This window comes from Carcharhinus amblyrhynchos, chromosome 1 (genome assembly GCF_965287045.1).
Source record: "Carcharhinus amblyrhynchos chromosome 1, sCarAmb.v2.hapA, whole genome shotgun sequence".
NCBI lineage: Eukaryota > Metazoa > Chordata > Chondrichthyes > Carcharhiniformes > Carcharhinidae > Carcharhinus > Carcharhinus amblyrhynchos.
The window spans coordinates 114,901,426-114,920,291 of NC_137324.1; the positions used below are offsets into that span (position 1 = coordinate 114,901,426).

The 18,866-nt window shown below is 40.8% G+C and overlaps 1 protein-coding gene across 2 annotated transcripts in view; it reads left to right on the forward strand.

The window, feature by feature from the left end:
- The first annotated feature begins 1,761 nt into the window (after positions 1-1,761).
- The window catches only part of LOC145344273 (TNFAIP3-interacting protein 3-like), a 31,884-nt gene continuing 14,779 nt past the window's right edge, over positions 1,762-18,866 (forward strand). The window contains exons 1-8 of one of the 2 annotated variants that reach the window (XM_080191337.1): positions 1,762-2,207; positions 8,807-8,908; positions 11,950-12,015; positions 13,050-13,172; positions 13,368-13,496; positions 15,872-15,997; positions 17,260-17,385; positions 17,533-17,607. In XM_080191337.1, the coding sequence (XP_080047463.1) occupies positions 8,819-8,908; positions 11,950-12,015; positions 13,050-13,172; positions 13,368-13,496; positions 15,872-15,997; positions 17,260-17,385; positions 17,533-17,607 (735 nt within the window). In that variant the 5' untranslated portion in view covers positions 1,762-2,207; positions 8,807-8,818. Of the gene's footprint in view, positions 2,208-6,701; positions 6,933-8,806; positions 8,909-11,949; positions 12,016-13,049; positions 13,173-13,367; positions 13,497-15,871; positions 15,998-17,259; positions 17,386-17,532; positions 17,608-18,866 lie in introns of those variants that run through there. The other variant, XM_080191330.1, reaches the window with a different exon arrangement.

Sequence of the window (18,866 nt, forward strand, 5' to 3'; positions counted from 1 at the left end):
CAGTCTTGGTAAGGGGATGGAAGATTCCACCCCCCCCCCTCCCCCAGAGGACAATAGTGAACAAGTTGGGTTTTTAATGATAATCCAGTAGTTTAAATTCCAGATTGATTTAACTAATAGGACTTAAAAATCTCCTGCTGCTGTGGTGGAATCTGGTCTGTGGGTTATAAGACCAGGTTGTTGACCAAGGTCATGAGTCAAGATAACATTGAGATTAATACTGATGGCAAATTCCTCTCCACCCGAATCCTTGCCAGGGCTCCAGTGCAGAAGATCCAAAAGGCAACTCCTCAAATCTCCACAATTCCTGTAATTTGGAGGGCTGGTGTTAGCACAACTGGCTACACAAAGTCTCCTCTTGGAAGTACAAATGAGATATCCAGATGTTAGAATTTGTCAGAACACTCAAACCCTCCTGGTTAGTTCATATCCTTCTGAGTGTGAATGCATTCTAACATATTTCAAATGGCAGCATTTGTTCAGAGCATTTGGGTGCAGGAGGAGGGGGAGGCAGAATCCAGAATTCGAGCCTTTGGCCACTTGTGTGACTCAGTGAAGCTATTCGTGTGCCCCACACATCAAAATATGACCTGTAATTAAACAGTGAGTACAAAACAGGATAAGGCTATCTCCACGCTCTGTATCCTACACCCCAAGGGTGCAGCAGTTCTCAGAGTTGGTTGTATGCCAAATGAACCTTGTCTCAACAATCAGGTGAAGGTGAGGGCGTTTACATTGGCACTCCTCATACCATAAACAATCTCCTCTAGGCCTTAAAGACATCTGAAAAAAGTAGAAAATGTTTAAAACTTTTTTTATTTTTGTTGTCAACATAATTTTTGCTGTCTCCATATACATTTGTGTCACAAATAACAGAACAAACTTTGAGAGCAAAACAAAATCTGAAGAATTGCCAAAAAGACAGCTGTAACAAACCCTCCGTCACAACAAGAATTTCCTGTTGTCACCACAGTTCCAGAGTTGCAAAGGTTTTGTTTGGTGACTATCTGAAGCGATGTCTTACATGTGCTTTTTTTTTGAACAAAGTTAACCCTTTCACTTCCGCTATCAGTCTGAGGCTCCACAGTGGAACACCAGTTTATTGTAGTTTCTTCTCAATGTTTGCTATGACCTCGTGAGTTGTCCATCAGGGGAAGCACAAGTATGCTTTGCAAAGTGAGTTTTGAAAAGAAGCCTGGAATAATTGGGTTTAAGTTAATTACTAGTATCACAAGTAGACTTCCATTAACACTGCAACGGAGTTACTGTTAAAATCCCCTAGAGTCGGAATGAAAATACAGAAAGCAGCAGCTACACTTTTTATGCCATTGTTACTTTATTGCTTAAGTTTCGAAGTCACATGTGATTAAAACTTGGGAAGGCTAGAACGGAACTACGAGTGAAAGGGACAATTTAGAAAGTGGGAGTCCTGGCTGGCGACCTTGACTGCTGGAAAGTGAGCAGAACATGCAAATGACAGGGTGGCCCGACCCATTCCCACCGTTGGGAACGGAAACATGCTATTTGATTCTCGAAACTTGCACGGTAGCACTAAGAATAAAACCCGTAGTCCTGAATTAAAATTGATTTCCAAGAATAGACCTGTATTGCTGCGATCTGAGTCCACCCGTGGTTATAGCTCACTGAACTTGGTGATCCTGTCCTTTTATATAAAGTCGATAGTGCCGGAGTTTTGGCATTTGCCAACAAAAACAGCCGAACTGCAGTGAAGTCCAGAAGCGGATCTCCGTTAGAGGGCAGTATCAAAACTCGAATCTGGGCAGTTTTGGGAGAGGATGCAGCATTGTTAATTATCATCACCCCACGCAGGGAGCTGATTTTTTTTTCATTTGTAAGTTGGCAGTGAATAAGCACCAGAATTGGAAAGGGCTTTCCTTTTTGTGCCTTGTAAAACAAAATGAAGTTGTAAGTAAGGCGCACTTACTATGTTAGCACCTGTGGAGTCCGTTTTATTTTATTTGGCTGGGCGTGTAATTTATCCCAACAATTGCATGTGAATTGTGCAGCTACTGGGAGGCTGTTTGAAGTGGTGCAGGTTAATCGTCAAAACCGCTGAGCTACTTGCAGTGTATGTGTGAAACTGCCTGCAAACAATCCGCTCCAACAACGGCACAGGCTGGACGTGGTGGAAGCTGAAGCCAATATTGCTGCTCTGACAGCGGCTGATTTCAGTGTAGCTGAGAAAGGTAACTGTGATAATAAGCGAAGTGAACCTGGGGCTTTGTTTGTGTTTGAACGGGCACGGGGCGTTGGGGGGTGGGGGGGAGGATTTTCCTTTTTTTTCAAGCATGTACATCTACAAACCTCCGTTATTTTATTTTGATTATTTCCTTCCCAGGGTTCGGAATGCACAGAGTGGACAAGGCAAGCCCTTAATCCATCTCTTTGCTTGCTCCAAAATCCAATTCAAATTGAATCCAATTGGTGGTCTCCCCAGGGAAACAGACTACATCCAAAGCTGACAAGAACAGGCATTATACCTGATCTTGGGCTTGATCTCAGCCAAAAGGCAGAGACCTGGAAACCGCCCCTATTTGTAAGTGCTTCTGGAGGTCCGATCGCAACAATTCAGCGTGTGGGAGAGGCCGCTCTGAGTTCTTGTCAAGTCCAGACCTGAACAAGAACTGGAGAGAGGCGGGGACCAGCAGGGCGGGATCTTGGCTTCAATTGTGAATAAGTGCTGACAAAACAAATTAAATGCCTTCATGTCATAAGACACAGAAATATAAATGAAAAACAAGGGGGCATTACATTGAAAATATGAGTCTTGAGTGTCTGGTATATATTTTGGCATTTTCGGGCAAGCCCACTCAAGAAACAGACTCAAAGCCAGACTAGTGGGAATTTGAGAGGAAAGGATTTGTCAAGACACAGGTTCTTAGTCTTCTCCTCTGTACAACCAAAACAAATTAAAAAAAGTGGATTCAAAGTAAATTACATAAAAGACTGCACCAGTAATCAGGGCCAAATTGGTACTTTAAAAATGGATTTTATAGTGCTCCATCTCAGAATTTGCCTTCAAATATTTTGATAGACAAGTGTATTCCAGATATATACGTGTATGAAAAAGTACTCCAGATAGTAATAAATGAAATCAATTTGTTCACCTAAAATTCCTCTCTATTCCAGCAGAATTTCTAGTCAGTTTGTTTTGAAAAATATTGATGTTTCTACTGAAGAGAGGAACTGCTAATGAAAGTGTAAATGTTTGTACACCTGAATCCCATGTCATGCTGTAATAATAGGGTGCTCAAATCTACCACTCCTTGCTTCCATTTCTGCCATTAGTCTGAACACAACAGTCCCTAAAACATCAATCATTAATCAAGCACTTTTGGATTAATGCTAGGAAACTTGCAGTTGATTCTATAGATTGGAATGGCATTTCTCTGATGTTAAAGGGAAAAGAAAGGCAGAAATCCTGGAACTCCTTCCCTTGCAGCACTGCAACTGCACCTACACTAGATGGACTGCAGTCATTCAAGGCAATGGTTTATCACCACCTTCTCGAGGGCAATTAGGAATGGGTAATTAATGTTGGTCTAGCTAGTGCCATTAACAAATAAAGTAGTTTAATTGTGCCTAATTAAAAATTAGTATGTTAAATAGTTTTTTTCTAAAACTCTGTATAAATGTAATACACAGTGAAAACCAGTGGATTTCTAGATTACTGTAATGAGGAAAATCCTCATAACTAGTGTATTAGTCACATTCCAGTTCCTTGGTTATTAATTGCTGTTGATTTTGAGTGAGCTCAGTTTTGAATAGTTTAATGAGGTCACTGATTTCCTGTCCCTGGATATTAATTGTTGCAAAATCAGGCCTGCAGTGAATCGGTCACAAATAACAGAAATTGCTGGAAAATCTCAGCAAGCCTTACAGCATCTGTGGAGAGAGAACAGAGCCAACATTTCGAGTCAGGATGACTCTTTGTCAGAGTTGAACACTAGGAAACTCAGACAAGATTTAGACAATGAGAGTGAGCGGGCGGGTGGCTGTCATTGATAGGAATGGAATAGGCAAAAAGACAAAAGGAATGTAAATAGTGATGTTAAAGGCTGAGAATGGTGCTAAGAGCGTTCATTAAGCAATCAGAATGTGTAAATGGCAGAACAAAGGCGCAGAGTTTAAAGGACAACCTAGGAATGTGACAGTTGGCCCTAGTGGGAAGTGGGAATGGAAAACAAGATGGAAAGCGAGATTTTAGATGTGGAAAAATAAAAGTAAGAATATAAAGTAATAAACATGGATGATTAAGCTGGAAAGAAGAAATAAAATAAATGGGAATGGGATGAAGGTGGAGGGGAGAATACATGCTCTGAGATTGTTGAACTCAATGTTCAGTCCAGAAGGCCGTAAAGTGCCCAATCAGAAGATGAGGTGCTGTTCCTTCAGTTTGCATTGGGGTCCACTAGAACATTGCAAAATGCCAGGGACAGATATACAGACAGGCGAGCAGGACAGTACAGAGATAGGAGTGTTGAAATGGCAAGCGACAGGAAGCTCTGGGTCCTGCTTCTGGATGGGCCAAAGGTGTTCTGAAAAGTGGTCACCCAATTCTCCAATGCAGAATAGACCGCATTGGGAGCAATGAATGCAATAGACCAGATTAAAGGAGGTGCATGTGAAGCATTCTTTCACCTGAAAAGCTGAATGTAACCTAATGACTTCAACCAAGTGCAGCATGTCGATACTACACTTGATCTTAGCCAAGAGGTACGTTTCAACTTCATTTGAAGCAATTTTTTAAAGCAGCATCTCGGCCTTTTGGCTAAGAAGCAAATGAAATCAGGCCTTGGAGGTGGAGCTACACCTACTCCAATCAGTTTGGATCATGTAGGTCAAGCCCAAGACAGGAGGTGAGAGCCCTGTCTTGTCAGCTTGGATCGGGAATGTCCCAACTTGTTGGGACTCTGAATTGTCTTTAATTTGACTTGATTGGATTGGAATAAAGTTTAAAAAAAAAATTCCTTCACCTGAAAAGACCTCAGCTCTGGGATGGTGAGCAGGGAGGAGGTGAAGAGGCAGGTGCTGGACCTTCTGTAATTACATGGGAAGGTGCCATCGATGGTGGGTGAGGTGTTTGATGTGATGGAGGAATGGACTGGGGTGTCCCAGAGAGAATGGTCCCTGTGCAGTGCTGACAGGAGGAGCCAGGGGAAGATGTGCTGAGCGGTGGCATCATGCTAAGTTGGTGGCAATGGCAGAGGACGATCCTTTGAATGTGGATGACTGAATGTGCCACATTGGCCTCTGTACCCAATTCTCAGGTCAGCACTGAGAATCCCTACATAATGTTCCACTATAGTCACCAATCCACACTTAATTAAGGCTCTGTTTCTGCATGAAACTATCTCTCATGGTATATATAAGATGCAGAACTAATTACTAGTTACAGTCTCCTTCTTAGGCAGTCCACTGGGATTGAGTTTACTACCATCCCAGTTCAATGGATTCTAAGATGGCTGATAAATTAAATGAGTGATTAGTGGATTTTGCTACATACTGGGCAGGTGGTGCTTGGTGAGTTGGGCAGATGAATTGTTTGGAGGTTTTTGTGCTCTCTCTGTCTCTTTGGCTTCACAACCTGGGTGAGAGTTTCCAGCCACGCTCATCCCAAGACCCAAAAATCCCTCCCGAGGCCAATGGACCTTTGCATGGTCTGTGTCCAGCCCACTACAATTCCTGTGACGGGTGGACAGGAAAATTCCGGTCTCTGTGTTTGGACCATGTTTCTTCATGTGCTTAGTGTCTTCCCTGCATGAGCCTTATAAATTTCAATCAATCACAAACCTGGGATTTCCATGAGTAAGGATATTTGATCTCTTTAGAGATACATTAAGAATGTTTTGAAAGTGTTTCTGCTGTCTTCTACTTTGGAGCCCCTGGCAATACTGAGTTCCAAGTTAAATAGTTGCTTTGGGAGTCTGGTGTCAGCTATACAAATGGCATGGTGGGAGCTGATGGCCAAGTGGTATTATTGCTAGACTATTAATCCAGAAATTCAGCTAATGTTCTGGGTATCTGTATTGAATCCCGTCGGGGGAGTTGATGGAATTTGAATTTGATTTAAAAATATCTGGAATTGAGAATTTACTGATAACCGTGAAATCGTTGTTGATTGTCAGGAAAAAAAACCATCACTAATGTTCCTTAGACAAGGAAATCTGCTGTCCTTACCTACATGTGGCTCCACACCCACAGAATTTGGTTGACTCTTAATTGCTATTCAGTTCAAGGGCAACGTAAAGTGGGCAATAAATGCTGGCCAGCTAGCAGTGCCTACGCCCCATGAATGAATAAAATATATATATATATATTCTAATCTTATAAAAATAGTCCAATCATGCTGGTTCTCACTGTTCTGGTCAAACACAAAATGAAGATCCTCTTCCTTTGCTTTTGGGTGTTATCTAATTACCTGGACTAATGCAAAATTGAACAGGGACAATTGTGTTCTGTAATGATGCCTATTGGATTAAATAAAGGCCCTTTGATCGTGCTGACCTTCACAAATTAAAGTTCACCTCTTCCCACATTGTGCAGTCACTCTATCTGGCCACTGTTTCACTCCTGCTGCCAACAGGCTTTTCAGGTATTGGTAGATTGTGTTTAATATCTTAGTCATCCAAGCAAGATGGATCACGTTTGCAACATAATGGAAAGCCCTGACTTGGTTCATATCACTTGTCATTGATCAAAAATGTTGTAGTGTCTCTTTATGTAATTTGGTGTGGTTTGAAATATGATAAAGGAACTGGGATCATTTAAAAATCTGGATATGAGAACAAATTTGAATCAGTGTACTGTATTGAGTTGGAGCTGAAAATACACAGTCTTTGTCTTGGCAAGCCCCAAAAGTTATGGTAAACAGGGTGTTTCAGATGAAGAAAGGGAGAGATTCTACAAAGGTGAGTGAACATAGATTTAAAAAGCGTCTTCAAGTTACACAATTGCTTTTATCTGCTATTGTTTGAGCACCTGGGTCAAAAATCTCTAACCCTTAGAGGACAATAGCATTAAAATACAGGTAATACTGGATTAATCTTTTCAACTATAAATAGAAATCCTAAGGCTGTGTACAAAACTGTTCTTACTGTGCTGTGTACTCACAAACTGTTTAAGGAAAATGGTAGAAAGCCTTTGGTTAACAAGAACAACCTGAATTTACATATAGCCTTTAATTTTCACAGAGATAGTTAAGAGAAGCAGAGTGACTATTGTTTGGTTTAAAGAGTCGTCTGAAGTGACTGAAACTTTTGTGAATGATGCTGGAACCGCAGGGTATGAGCAATTCATAAAAGGCGTAGACAAAGTCAGAAGGTTAGCGAGCATGGAGAAGGTTATAAATATAGAGAAGGTTGTAGCGATTAGGTGAGGATTGGGAGGCTATGGAGGAATAGGATTTTCAATGTCATTGCAGCACCAGTGTAGTCAATGAAGAAAGATGTAGTGAATAACATATGAAGACATAGGATGGAACTGGGCTGAGGAGAATGGCGCAGCAATGCATCAGAGAAGTGAAGTAAAAGAAGGTTATGTGCATTTGATTTGATTTATTGTTGTCACGTATATTAGCATACAGTGAAAAGTATTGTTTCTTGTGCGCTATACAGACAGAGCATACCATTCATAGAGAAGGAAATGAGAGAGTGCAGAATGTAGTGTTACAGTCATAGCTAAAGTATAGAGAAAGATCAACTTAATGCAAGGTTGGTCTGTTCAAAAGTCTGGCAGCAGGGAAGAAGCTGTTCTTGAGTTGGCTGGTATGTGACCACAGACTTTTGTGTCTTTTTCCCGATGGAAGAAGGCAGAAGAGAGAATGTCCGGGGTGAGTGGGACCTTTAATTATGCTGGTTGCTTTTCCGAGGCAGTGGGAAGTGTGGACACAGTCAATGGATGGGAGGCTGGTCAGAGACTAGACTGACTAGATTCAAACAAGGCTTTGTGGGTTAAATGAGTATAGAGCTGCAAACGACATTCTGAATGTTCTTGAAGAGGAAAGGGAAATGATAGAAACGGCCATAAACAGAGAGGAGGCAAAGGTCAAAGGACAGCTTTAACTTGAGATTTGGAAATGGGAAAACAACTGAGTCTCAATGAAGGGAGCCAGTATTATGTAATCAAGCATTGGACTGGAAAGACTAACTGAGTGGTTGGAAAAAACTTTGTTTTTAAATGCTGAGATTGTTGATTGCCTTTTTAAGAGACTTAGTTAAATGTGAATTAATGAGCCCGCCAGTAAAAGCAAGTTAAATTAGCATCAGTAGATGATCGTTATTAACAGTGATTAACACAATGATTGAATCAATGTATAGAAAATCAAGGAATATGGCAATCTAGCAGAATTCTTCCCTATATTCGATCTCTTGAAAGGATGCCAGTGATTGTCGGTTTAGTTCAGTTGGGTGGACAGCTGGCTAGTGATACAGAGTGACGCCAACAGTGCCAGCTGAGATTACTCATGAAGGCCTTGCCTTCTGAACCTTGCCCCTCACCTGAGCTGTGGTGATCCTCAGGTTAAATCACCGCTGGTCAGCTCTCTCCCTCAAAGGGATGAGCAGCTTGTGGCCATCTGGGACTATGGTGGCTTCAAGTAAATGCTGCTATCAATTAAAAAAGTGATCTGGTTTGCATTTCAGTGTTACCAATATTGAAAACAGCTTTGATTATGAATGCTTAAAGCATTTAACATCAGTTATGTGTGAACGCCACAAAGTACAAAACTAGAAGGGTCACCGAGAAAAGGAAGTGAGAAGATTCTTCTGTCTTTGTTCCCTGGTAGAATGTGACGGGAATGGAAATCGAAAACCAGAGGAAGCCTTCCACAGATGGAAACGAAACATGCGAGAGACGGATTAAGATTTTAGAAAATCAGAAAAAAGAGGTACCTTCATTTTGAAATTACAGTTGTAATCCCGTCTCCTCTTTCTGTAACATTTCTGGATACAACGACAGCTTACAGTTGTATTGTACATTTCAAAGGAATGTTGGCCGTCATTGCAAGGGGAATGAAGCATAAAAATAGGAAAAACTTGCTATGTTTGAATTGGGCATTGATGGGAACACACCTGGAGTACTGGCCTCCTTACTTAAGGTGGGATATGCTTGCATTGGAGGCAGTTCAGAGAAGGTTCACTGCGCCGATTCCTGAGTTGAAGGGTGCCTTATAAGGAAAGGTTGAGCATGTTGGGCCTATTCTTGTTGAAGTTTAGGAAAACGAGATGTGATGTTACTGAAACATAAGAGATTTTGAGAGGGCTTGACAAGGTAGATGATGAGAAAATGTTTCCTCTCGTAGGAGAATCTACGACTAGAGGACACAGTTTCAAAATAAGAGGCCTTCCATTTGAGATGAGGAGGAATTTCTTCTCAGAGAGGGTCATTAGTCAGCATACGAACACACAAATTAGGAGCAGAAATAGGCCATTCGGTCCTTCATGCCTGCTCCACCATTCACTAAGATCATGGCTGATCATGCCCTTGCTTATCAAAAATCTATCCACTTCTGCCTTAAAGATATTCAAAGACTCAGAGAGCTGGGGATAGGGCTTAACTCACCAGACAGCCTGTAGAGCGAAATATTGTATATGTGCAGACTTCTGATGCTGCACATGTGCATTAACAGTAGCAGGGGTCTGACAGACAGAGTGAGTTATCAGGCCCCTGCTACTGCAGGCAGACTCAACTAGCTACTCCCCGCTCCCTACAATAGCAGCGTTCTGTGGCTTAATATTCAGTCCCCACTGCTCCCCCTCCGCCTGGACCGTTTGCGGTCCCCACCTTCTTCTACCGATTGCATGCAGAGTGGCAGCGGCCCCCTGCCCCTGGCACTACCCATGGGCATTGCCCAGGTGCCAGGGTGGCACTGCCTGTCTGGCACTGCCCAAGGGCACCCCCTTGCCTTGCACACGACCTCCCTAGGGGACCTCAATGGCCTCTGGTTCCTCCAGAAAGGTCAACAGGACTGTTCACCATTCACGGGGAGCCGGTGTTTTCCTCACCAGAGAGAACCTCTTCCAGAGAGGCCATAAAGATAAGTTAGCCAGGCTCACTAAACACACTAAAATAAATATATACATAAATTTAATCAGCATCTCGCCCATTTCCGGTGAGAGGCTGACCACACCAGAAATCCGGATGTCATGAAATCGTGACAGGCACGAAAACATGCGGCATTCACGCTAGCCGCTATATGCGTGATTTTACAACATTTTTCCACTGCAAAATGGGCATAAAGTGGATGCAGAATTCTGCCCACCATCCTTCTAATTTCTGTCTTAAAAGGGTGACCCCTTGATTTTAAACAGTGATCCCTAGTTCTAGATTCTCCCGCAAAAAGAAGCATCCTTTCTATACCCACCTTGTCAAGAACCCTCAGGATCTTATCTGTTCCAAACTAGTCACCTCTTATTCTCCCAAACTCCAGTGTGTACAAAGCTATCCTGTCCAACTTTACTCGCAAAATAATCCCCCCATTCCAGGTTCCTTCTCTGAACTGCTTCCAATGTGTTTACATCCGTCCTTATGTAAGGAGACAGTACTCCAGATGTGGCCTCATCAATGCTGGATATAGCTGAAATGTAACCCTGCTACTTTGACATTCAATTCTCCTGTCAATAAACAATAACGTTCTATTAGTTTTCCTAATTATTTTCTGTTACTGCATGCTGACCTTTTTGTGATTCATGCATTCAAACATCGGTTTTCTCTGCTTCTCAGACCTCTGCAATCTCTTCTCATTTAGATAATATGACTTTTTTATTCTTCCTGCCAAAATGGACAATTTCACATTTTCCACATTAAGCTCCATTTGCCATATCTTTGCCAATCACTTAACCTGTCTGTGTCCCTTTGTAGCCTCCTCTTATGTCCTCTTCCTAATTTATTTTCCTACATGTCTTTGTATCATCAGCAGATTTAGCAGCCATACTGTCAATCCTTTTATCCAAGTCATTGATATGAATTGTAAAGTGAATTCTCTAATCCAGAGGGTAGTAGAATATACAATACAATTGAAAATATTAAAGGCTGAGTTTGGCAGATTTCTGATCTTTTAAGGGGCGTCCTTACAAGTACATGAATAGGATGGGAATAGAAGGATATGATCCCTGGAAGGGTAGGGGGTTTTAGTTATGTCGGGAGGCATGGTCGGTGCAGGCTTGGAGGGCTGAAGGGCCTGTTCCTGTGCTGTAATTTTCTTTGTTCTTTGTTTGTTCTTTGGTCTAATCCCACAACGCTTAACTCAAAGTGGAGATAAGGCCACAGTCAGGTCAGCCATGATTGTACTGAATGTGGAGCAGTCTTGAGGGGCCAAATTATATTCTATTTCTTAGAACGGGGGCCAGAGGAGAATTTAAAAAGCCAGACAGCTGGAAATTTGTGGTCAGTCTTGTGGACTGAATAGAAGTATTCATCAAACTGATTATCAAATCTGTGTTTGATCTTCCCAGTGCAGAGATCAACACGGATTCACAAGTGAATACTGTACAATAAAAGTATAATAAATCACTGTTACACCTGGAGGAAGCTATCTGGGGCCCTGGACAGGGAAGAGGTAAAAGGGCAGGTGTTGCATTTCCTGGGCTTGCACAGGAAGGTTTCACGGGAAAGGGTGACAGTATTGGGGGTGATGTGAGGAGTGGATCAGGGTATCGTGATGAGAACAGTCCCTTCGGAATGCTGAACGGAGAGGGAGGGGCAGATGTGTTTGCTGATGGCATGTCCTGGAATTATGTTCTTCCAAGTTTTGGAAACTCAGGAGCAGTTGTACTTTCTTTTCATGTTGTTTCGTATGTCATTGAAGATTGTACTTGTGGCTTGGTTCTTTCCAATCTGTAACATTTAAAAACTTGAACCTTTAGGCTGTGTATGAAGAAATGTCTTTTTTTCAGTTTGATATGGCTCAATGGCTAATTGTTCTGACAGCTTCTGGAGATAAACAAGCAGTGGGATCAAGAATTCAGGAACATGAAGGCGGTGTATGAGCAGAAGGTAAAACACCCACATCTACTTCACAGTTTTTTGTTCTAGGTTTTTTTGTTTGTGGTATACCTCGTATGCGGATTGTACATGCACTTAAAATGAATCTTAATGATGTACAAATTCTAAAAAGTATTGAAGCATACTTAGTAACGTTTTTGTGCAAGTCAAAATCTCTTTGTTTTATTTTATTGTCAACACTTTCTTGTTAAATTAATTGCGTTAATTCCCAACCAAGTCCATAATGCTGTCAATGTAAATGCACTTTGTGAAATTATTGTAGGTATGTGAATGGGTTAGAGTGTTCTCACACACCTCCTAGTGGGTTTGTGGAGAATTACATCCACACAGACCTGGCAGTCAGTTATTTCTACACCTTTGTGGTTGGGAATGATGTTTGATTCTTTGGGGAGTGGGGAGAGGAAGTGTAGTTGGGGGGGGGGGGGGGGGGGGGGGGGAGTGGTGGAGAGGAAATGTGGTGGGGGGGGGCAGGGTGGTGGTGGTGATGGTGGATGCTTAAAATGTAGAAAGGGGGGGAAAAAAAAAGCAAATGTCCAAATTAAAAAATGTGTTAAGTATTCTTATGGGGCAGCACAGCAGTTAGTACTGTTGCCTCACAGCGCCAGGGACCTGGGTTCAATTCCAGCTTGGGTCACTGTCTGTGTGGAGTTTGCACATTCTCCTCCATGTTTGTGTGGGTTTCCTCCGGATGTTTCAGTTTCTTCCCACAGTCTAATAGATGTGCTGGTTAGGTGCATTTGGCCATGCTAAATTCTCCCTCAGTGTACCTGAACAGGGGTTGGAGTTTGGCAATCAGGGGATTTTCATAGTAACTTCACTGTAATGAAAGCCAGCTTGTGACACTAATAAATAAGCTTTTAACTTTAAAAGACTTAGAATTGTATGTTTTGACAATGTGGATTATTGATTCTTTTTCAACAATAGCCTGTAAGTCATTTTGCCGACCTAACAGGGTTGTTTGAATTGAATCATCAATATGTACCTCAATATGTAATGTTTCCTTCATTGGCTTTCATGTTCTGCAGCTGAAGGAAAAGTTCACCACTTACACACAGTCCCTGAGTGTCCTGGAAAAGGAGTTGGACCAGAAACAGAGGGATTTCGATAAGAAGCTGCTGCTTGCTAAAGCAAAACTTGACACAGCAGAAGTATGCTTTTACCAATACTGCCTTGAAAATAATTGATATTTAATTCTGTAAAACAAATTCAATTAATAGAAAACTTGGAGTTCTTCAGAAGCTCCAGCAATGACGCAGTTAATGTAACTTTAATTTGGCTGAAGCTTGTTTCGCTAAGGTCTGGTTTTCCTATTACTTTTTTTTTATTCCTTTTCTGAACAAAAGGAGCAAAAGCAGACATTAAATGCAAAGTTGCTTGAGGCTGAAGAGGAGAACAAACATTTGAAAGAATGCCACACCTCGATAACCAAAGAGAAAGGATATTATGAATACGAAATTTCTCGTCTGAATAAGGTCCGTACAGTTACTTTGTTCTGATCTGCATGTTCACCTGTTGCCCAGTGAAGTTGAATAGATCCACAAACAAGTCAGTCTTTCTCTGTAAACCTGCTTCTTGATCACAAAATCTTCTTCAGAATTTTGAAGACCCCGTTTTCTCTCCTGTGAAGATGCTGAAGCACAGGTACATGGGCACTATCTTGCACTCCGTGTTAGTAAGCCTTAATCGCATACGTTTTGCCCATTTACGTTCAACAGGCAATAGTATGAAGGACTAGAGGGCCTCACAAAAGGTCTTCAAAATGGTATAATTTTTAAATTGCCTCTGGTTAAACTTTCAAAAGGTCCTCTTTACTATGTCCTTTTTAGTTAAGACAAAAACATCTGGTTAACTGCTGCCAAGTGCTGCACTGCACATTGTCTTGCGGTATGTGAAGTATGAGAGTTTTAAGTATTGGTACAATAAACTGGAGCTGAAACCAATCTTTAACAATCATGCTCCTTTCTAATACGGAATCAGGTTTTCAATGGTTGGTCTAGTGGCACAGTTCATTCCTGTTCGAATGAGCTAGGTTGCAAAAATGTGGGGTTACGGGGATAGGGCCTAGGTGAAATTGTTATCAGCATTGATGGACTGAAAGGCCTCCTTCTGCAATGTAGGGATTCTAAGACTCTATGAAGAGTGTCTGTGTGTCTGTGTGTCTGTGCCACTCCCACTCCCTGCTGTGCCATATTGAGTTCCAGATCACCTCCAGGCCGTATTCGAATGGCCTCAGTGCAGCATTGAGCAGGAATTTCCAGGCTCCCAATGACATGTCCTCCAGAGGTGGAGGTGGCTTACCATCGGCTGCCAGCAGGATCTTCTGGTTCCATTGATATCTATGGCATTTTGCTTGGTTTGCCTGTCTCATCACTAAAGAATTCATTGGGGGGGCGGGGGGGGGTCTCCTTTGGTGGGACCAATAGATCCTACCAGTGGGAATGGCTGGAAAATCTCATCCATGTCCTTCCTTAATTAGAAGGAAAAGGAAATTTGGAGGATTATTTAACCTGTCGGCCATTGTATTTTCATAGTCCCTTCATATCAGTAAGGCTCTGGGAGCTGTTCACTTATTTCCCTTGTAGATTTGAGGAACAGTAGATGTCAGGGGAGACCTACAAAATTGACAGAACAAATACTGGGGGAGGAAAGAGATGATTCAAGTGTTTTTGCTAAGTAGTTAAAGTCCAAAATCACAGTGAGAACAGATTTGTTGATAGAAAAGAAAATATGGAGTAAGAGAATTTTTTAAAACTCCCAATCAGTTTGGTAACTGCCAATTCCAAAACTAGGGAACAGATGTGTTCTCTATTACTGGATTATATCCCCCAGTTGCTCTTCAAATATCAGTCTCCTGCTGTTTCACACAACACAGAAATCCACAAAGGAGACCTGAAGTACTTTGTAAAAGATTTATTATTAAAGTTCTGAATACATGGAATTTATTTATGCACAAGTCCTTGACTTTCTAAGTGTCACAGTGAGAGTTGCATTCTTGCTTTAATAGATTAAAAGTGGATTGTTCTTGATAATTCCAAAATGAATCAGTGTATTTTATTTCTTACTGAATAGTTCTTACATATTTTGCAAAATATAAATGCAGCCACATTTGACATCTTGTTGCCAACACCAGTAAATTATCAGAGTGAGACATTGAGGTGATTTTAAAAAAAATGGAATCAGAACAAAAATGCTGGACATAGAGAAGATCTGATGGTTTCTAAAGAGAAAAAGACAATGTAGAGTTCAAATATATATCCTTCATAGCAAATCTTTCCTTCAGTGATTTTGCCAATGCCATTTTTAATCTTTCCAAATGCTGACAGACCTTCTCCGAATTTTCAAAATATTCTATTTTTGATCAGGCAATTCTGTTAGGTTTGCATGGTGGTGGATATCGCTGGGAATCAAAATGGCTTTAGTTTTTGCAGGATGTTACCTGACAGGCATTTGACTGCCCCGCTTTTGCCGTGGGCTTGAGTTATTCTTTGTAAACAATACTGTGGAGCTGTACCTCACAAATGCTTCACAAAAGGAACTTCAAAATAGAGGTGTTTTCAGTTTATTATTAGTGTCACAATTACATTAACACTGCAATAAAGTTCTTGTGAAAATCCCCTAGTCACCACATTCTGGTGCCTGTTCAGATACACTGAAGGAGAATTTAGCATGGCACTGCACCTAACCTAAGGGTATTCAAATCTCTAAGGGCTCCAGATATATCTGAACAAACTGGAGCTCTAACATGTCGTAGCACACAGTGGGAGGATATATGTGTTTTGAAAAAAGTTGTTGTGACCCAGTGGATAACAATTATTCGTCTGAAGTGTTTACATTAATTTTGTTATAGGCTCTGTCTGCTGCTCTAAGAAAGCAGAATGTTTCCTGCACATCTCACAGTTTTGACAGTGGAGAGACAATGAAAAAATCTCATCCTGAAGAATTGACAACACAAATTGAGGTTCTAAAGCAACAGGTAATATATAACACACTGAATGTTTTACAAGTAATTATAACTGTGTGGTATATGGAGTTTAGAAAAACCTGCCTCATTGTTTTGTTTTCATTTATTTCTTAAGAACTCTTTAAAAAAGACAACTCACATTCTTCTTTTCAAATTCTTCCATGGGCTCGCCCTTATCTCCTGCAGGTCCAACAACCCTTCTCCAATTCTGGCGTTCTGTGCATCCCTAATTTTCATCTGCATCATTGGTGGCCATGCCTTTGAAATCTCATGCATTGCATTAGAATGGGAGACCTCTCATAGTCATGCCTCTCTCTCCACCTTTTAACATAATCCTTTGAACCTATCCCTATAACCGAGCTTTTTGTCACCTCCTTCCGTTGTCCATTGTTAATTTTTTTATAGAACTCCTGTGAAGCACTTTTGGATGTTGGTCCGTGTCAAAGATGTTATATAATTTCAAGCTGGACATACAGGGAGAAAAAAACAAGTTAATGGAAGAACATACAAAATGGGAGCAGAAATGGACCATTTGCTCCCTCAAGCCTGCTACACAATTTAGTGTGATTATGGCTGACCTTCAAATCTCAACTCCATTTTTCCCCTTGCTCTTTGTATCGCTTGACTTCAATAGAGATCGAGAATCTATTCAACAAAGTCTTGAATATACTCAATAGTGATGTCTCCACGACTAAGGTTAGATAATTTCAAAAATCCCCAACATACCTAGTGAAGAAATTTCTGCTTCTCTCAGTCCTAAATAAACATTCACTTATCTTGAGTCAGTGTTTACATCTACATGTGAACAATGGCATCAGTATCACTAGGCAAAATCTGGATGTCAATGAACCATGAAGATGAGTATCTTTCATTTTTGTGGAGATGCACTTGATGTTCCTATTTTTCTTGTAATACTGGTGATAGGAGTTAACGATAATGTGTTCAACTTCCTTGGTTATTTATGGAAATGTTCCAGTTTATTCAGCAGCCTGGAAATTTTTGGCTCTTTAGTTCAGACTGTGTAATGTCTGATTTTCCTTTTGGTCCCATATCCATCTTGTCTTCCATATTTTAACTTCTAATTCAGAATTCCATAGCTAGCGCTTTGCATTTCATTTTTCCATTCAACCACATCAAGAAAGCGATGTGTGTTGTGATATGTATCTGAAGAAGCTTTATATTCATTTTTCTGTGGACAGTTAGGAATATTGTTCAGAATAGGTTAATCCAAATTACATCCATAAGCTCTTAAAATGTTTGGGGTTCTGTTAAAGGTGCAGATATTTGAAGAAGACTTTCAGAAAGAAAGATGTGATCGGGAAAGAATGAATGAAGAGAAAGAAGAATTGAAGAAAAACATTGAACACCTACAATCGAAACTTACTTTACTTAACACAAGGGTATTACCATAGTAATTACCTTTCTACGTTATGTTTGCCTCAATATCTGCTACTATTTTAATAAATAGCTTTCATATTCCACTTACATATTTGTTTGATGCTGCAGTCAAACATCTGCTAAGGGATTTTTTACTTTTTTTTTCACAGCTTAAAACTTATGAGGAAGACTTTATGAAAGAAAGGAAAGAAAAGGATTTACTAGGGAAGAAACTGAAAAAACAGGTATGAAACCATAGTATTAAATATGTATCATGCGGAACTTCTGCCTGGATGCCTCTGGTACAACAGTTCAGTTAGTAGCCTTTTATCTAATGCTGTTTTTCAGTTTCTGATTCCATCAGATGGACTGTAGATTGCATCAGGAGCTAAGAAGGTTGAAATTTAAATAGTTAGTGAGCTTTCTTAACTTAAGCATTAGATTTAGACGACGGCACAGTGATTAGCACTGCTGCCTCACAATGGCAGGGGCCGTGTTCAGTTCCGGGCTTGGATCACTGTCAATGCGGAGTCTGCATGTTCTCCCTATGTCTGCATGGGTTTTCTCTGGGTGCTCCAGTTTTCTCCCACACTCCAAAAGACGTGCTGGTTAGTTGCATTGACCATGCTAAATTCTCCCTTAGTATATCTGAACAAGTGCCGGAGTGTGACGACTAGGGGATTTTCACAGTAAGTTCATTGCAATGTTAATGTAAGCCTACTTGTGACTCTAATAATTAAACTTAGATTTAGCTTTTATATTAGTGGACCAGTTTACTGAAAATTGAAGGGAGTATTCACAAGATTTTGGTAGTAAAATTAAAAATACATATATACTGATGACATGTTGTACACTGGTTCCTGTTCACTGCAATACATTCCATGATATTAGTTACATTGTTTAGAAAACTTCAGTTTTAGAACTGAAAATTAGCCTTGCAAAATGACTCTATGAAGGACACTCTGAATAACCCGTATTCTAGCCTGTGTATCAGTTTGTCCTACTGAACCTCCTCAACTTATGTATGTTGTCAAATAGCAGCTTTTCTCACTGCCAGAACCCCAACAAAATCCCATTTTTGGTTTGATTTTTCTTTTCCAGGCTTTTGTAAACACAAGGATTATCAGACAGAATGGCTAAATGAAGTGTGGTATAAAGGTTTGAAAATGTCTGCCTTAACCAGTAGCTCATACAAATTTTGATCCAACTGATATCTCTTCCTGGCATAATGAACTTACCTTCTACAGAGATGATAATGACTGTAAAACCCCTGCCATAGCTTTCAATTTAAGAGTTAGACAGAGATATCTACTGTTTTGGGAAGAAAAGGGAGACATTACAGATGGGATTTTATGGCCTTGCTCATCCTGGAACTGTAAACTCCTGCCTGAGGTCAACGGACATTTCCATTGTCCACCCCTCGCCAGCTTCGATCCCGTGGCAGGCAGGGCAGTAAAAACTTCTGAGATCTGAAATAGTCGTAGAAAGATTTTCCCATACCTGA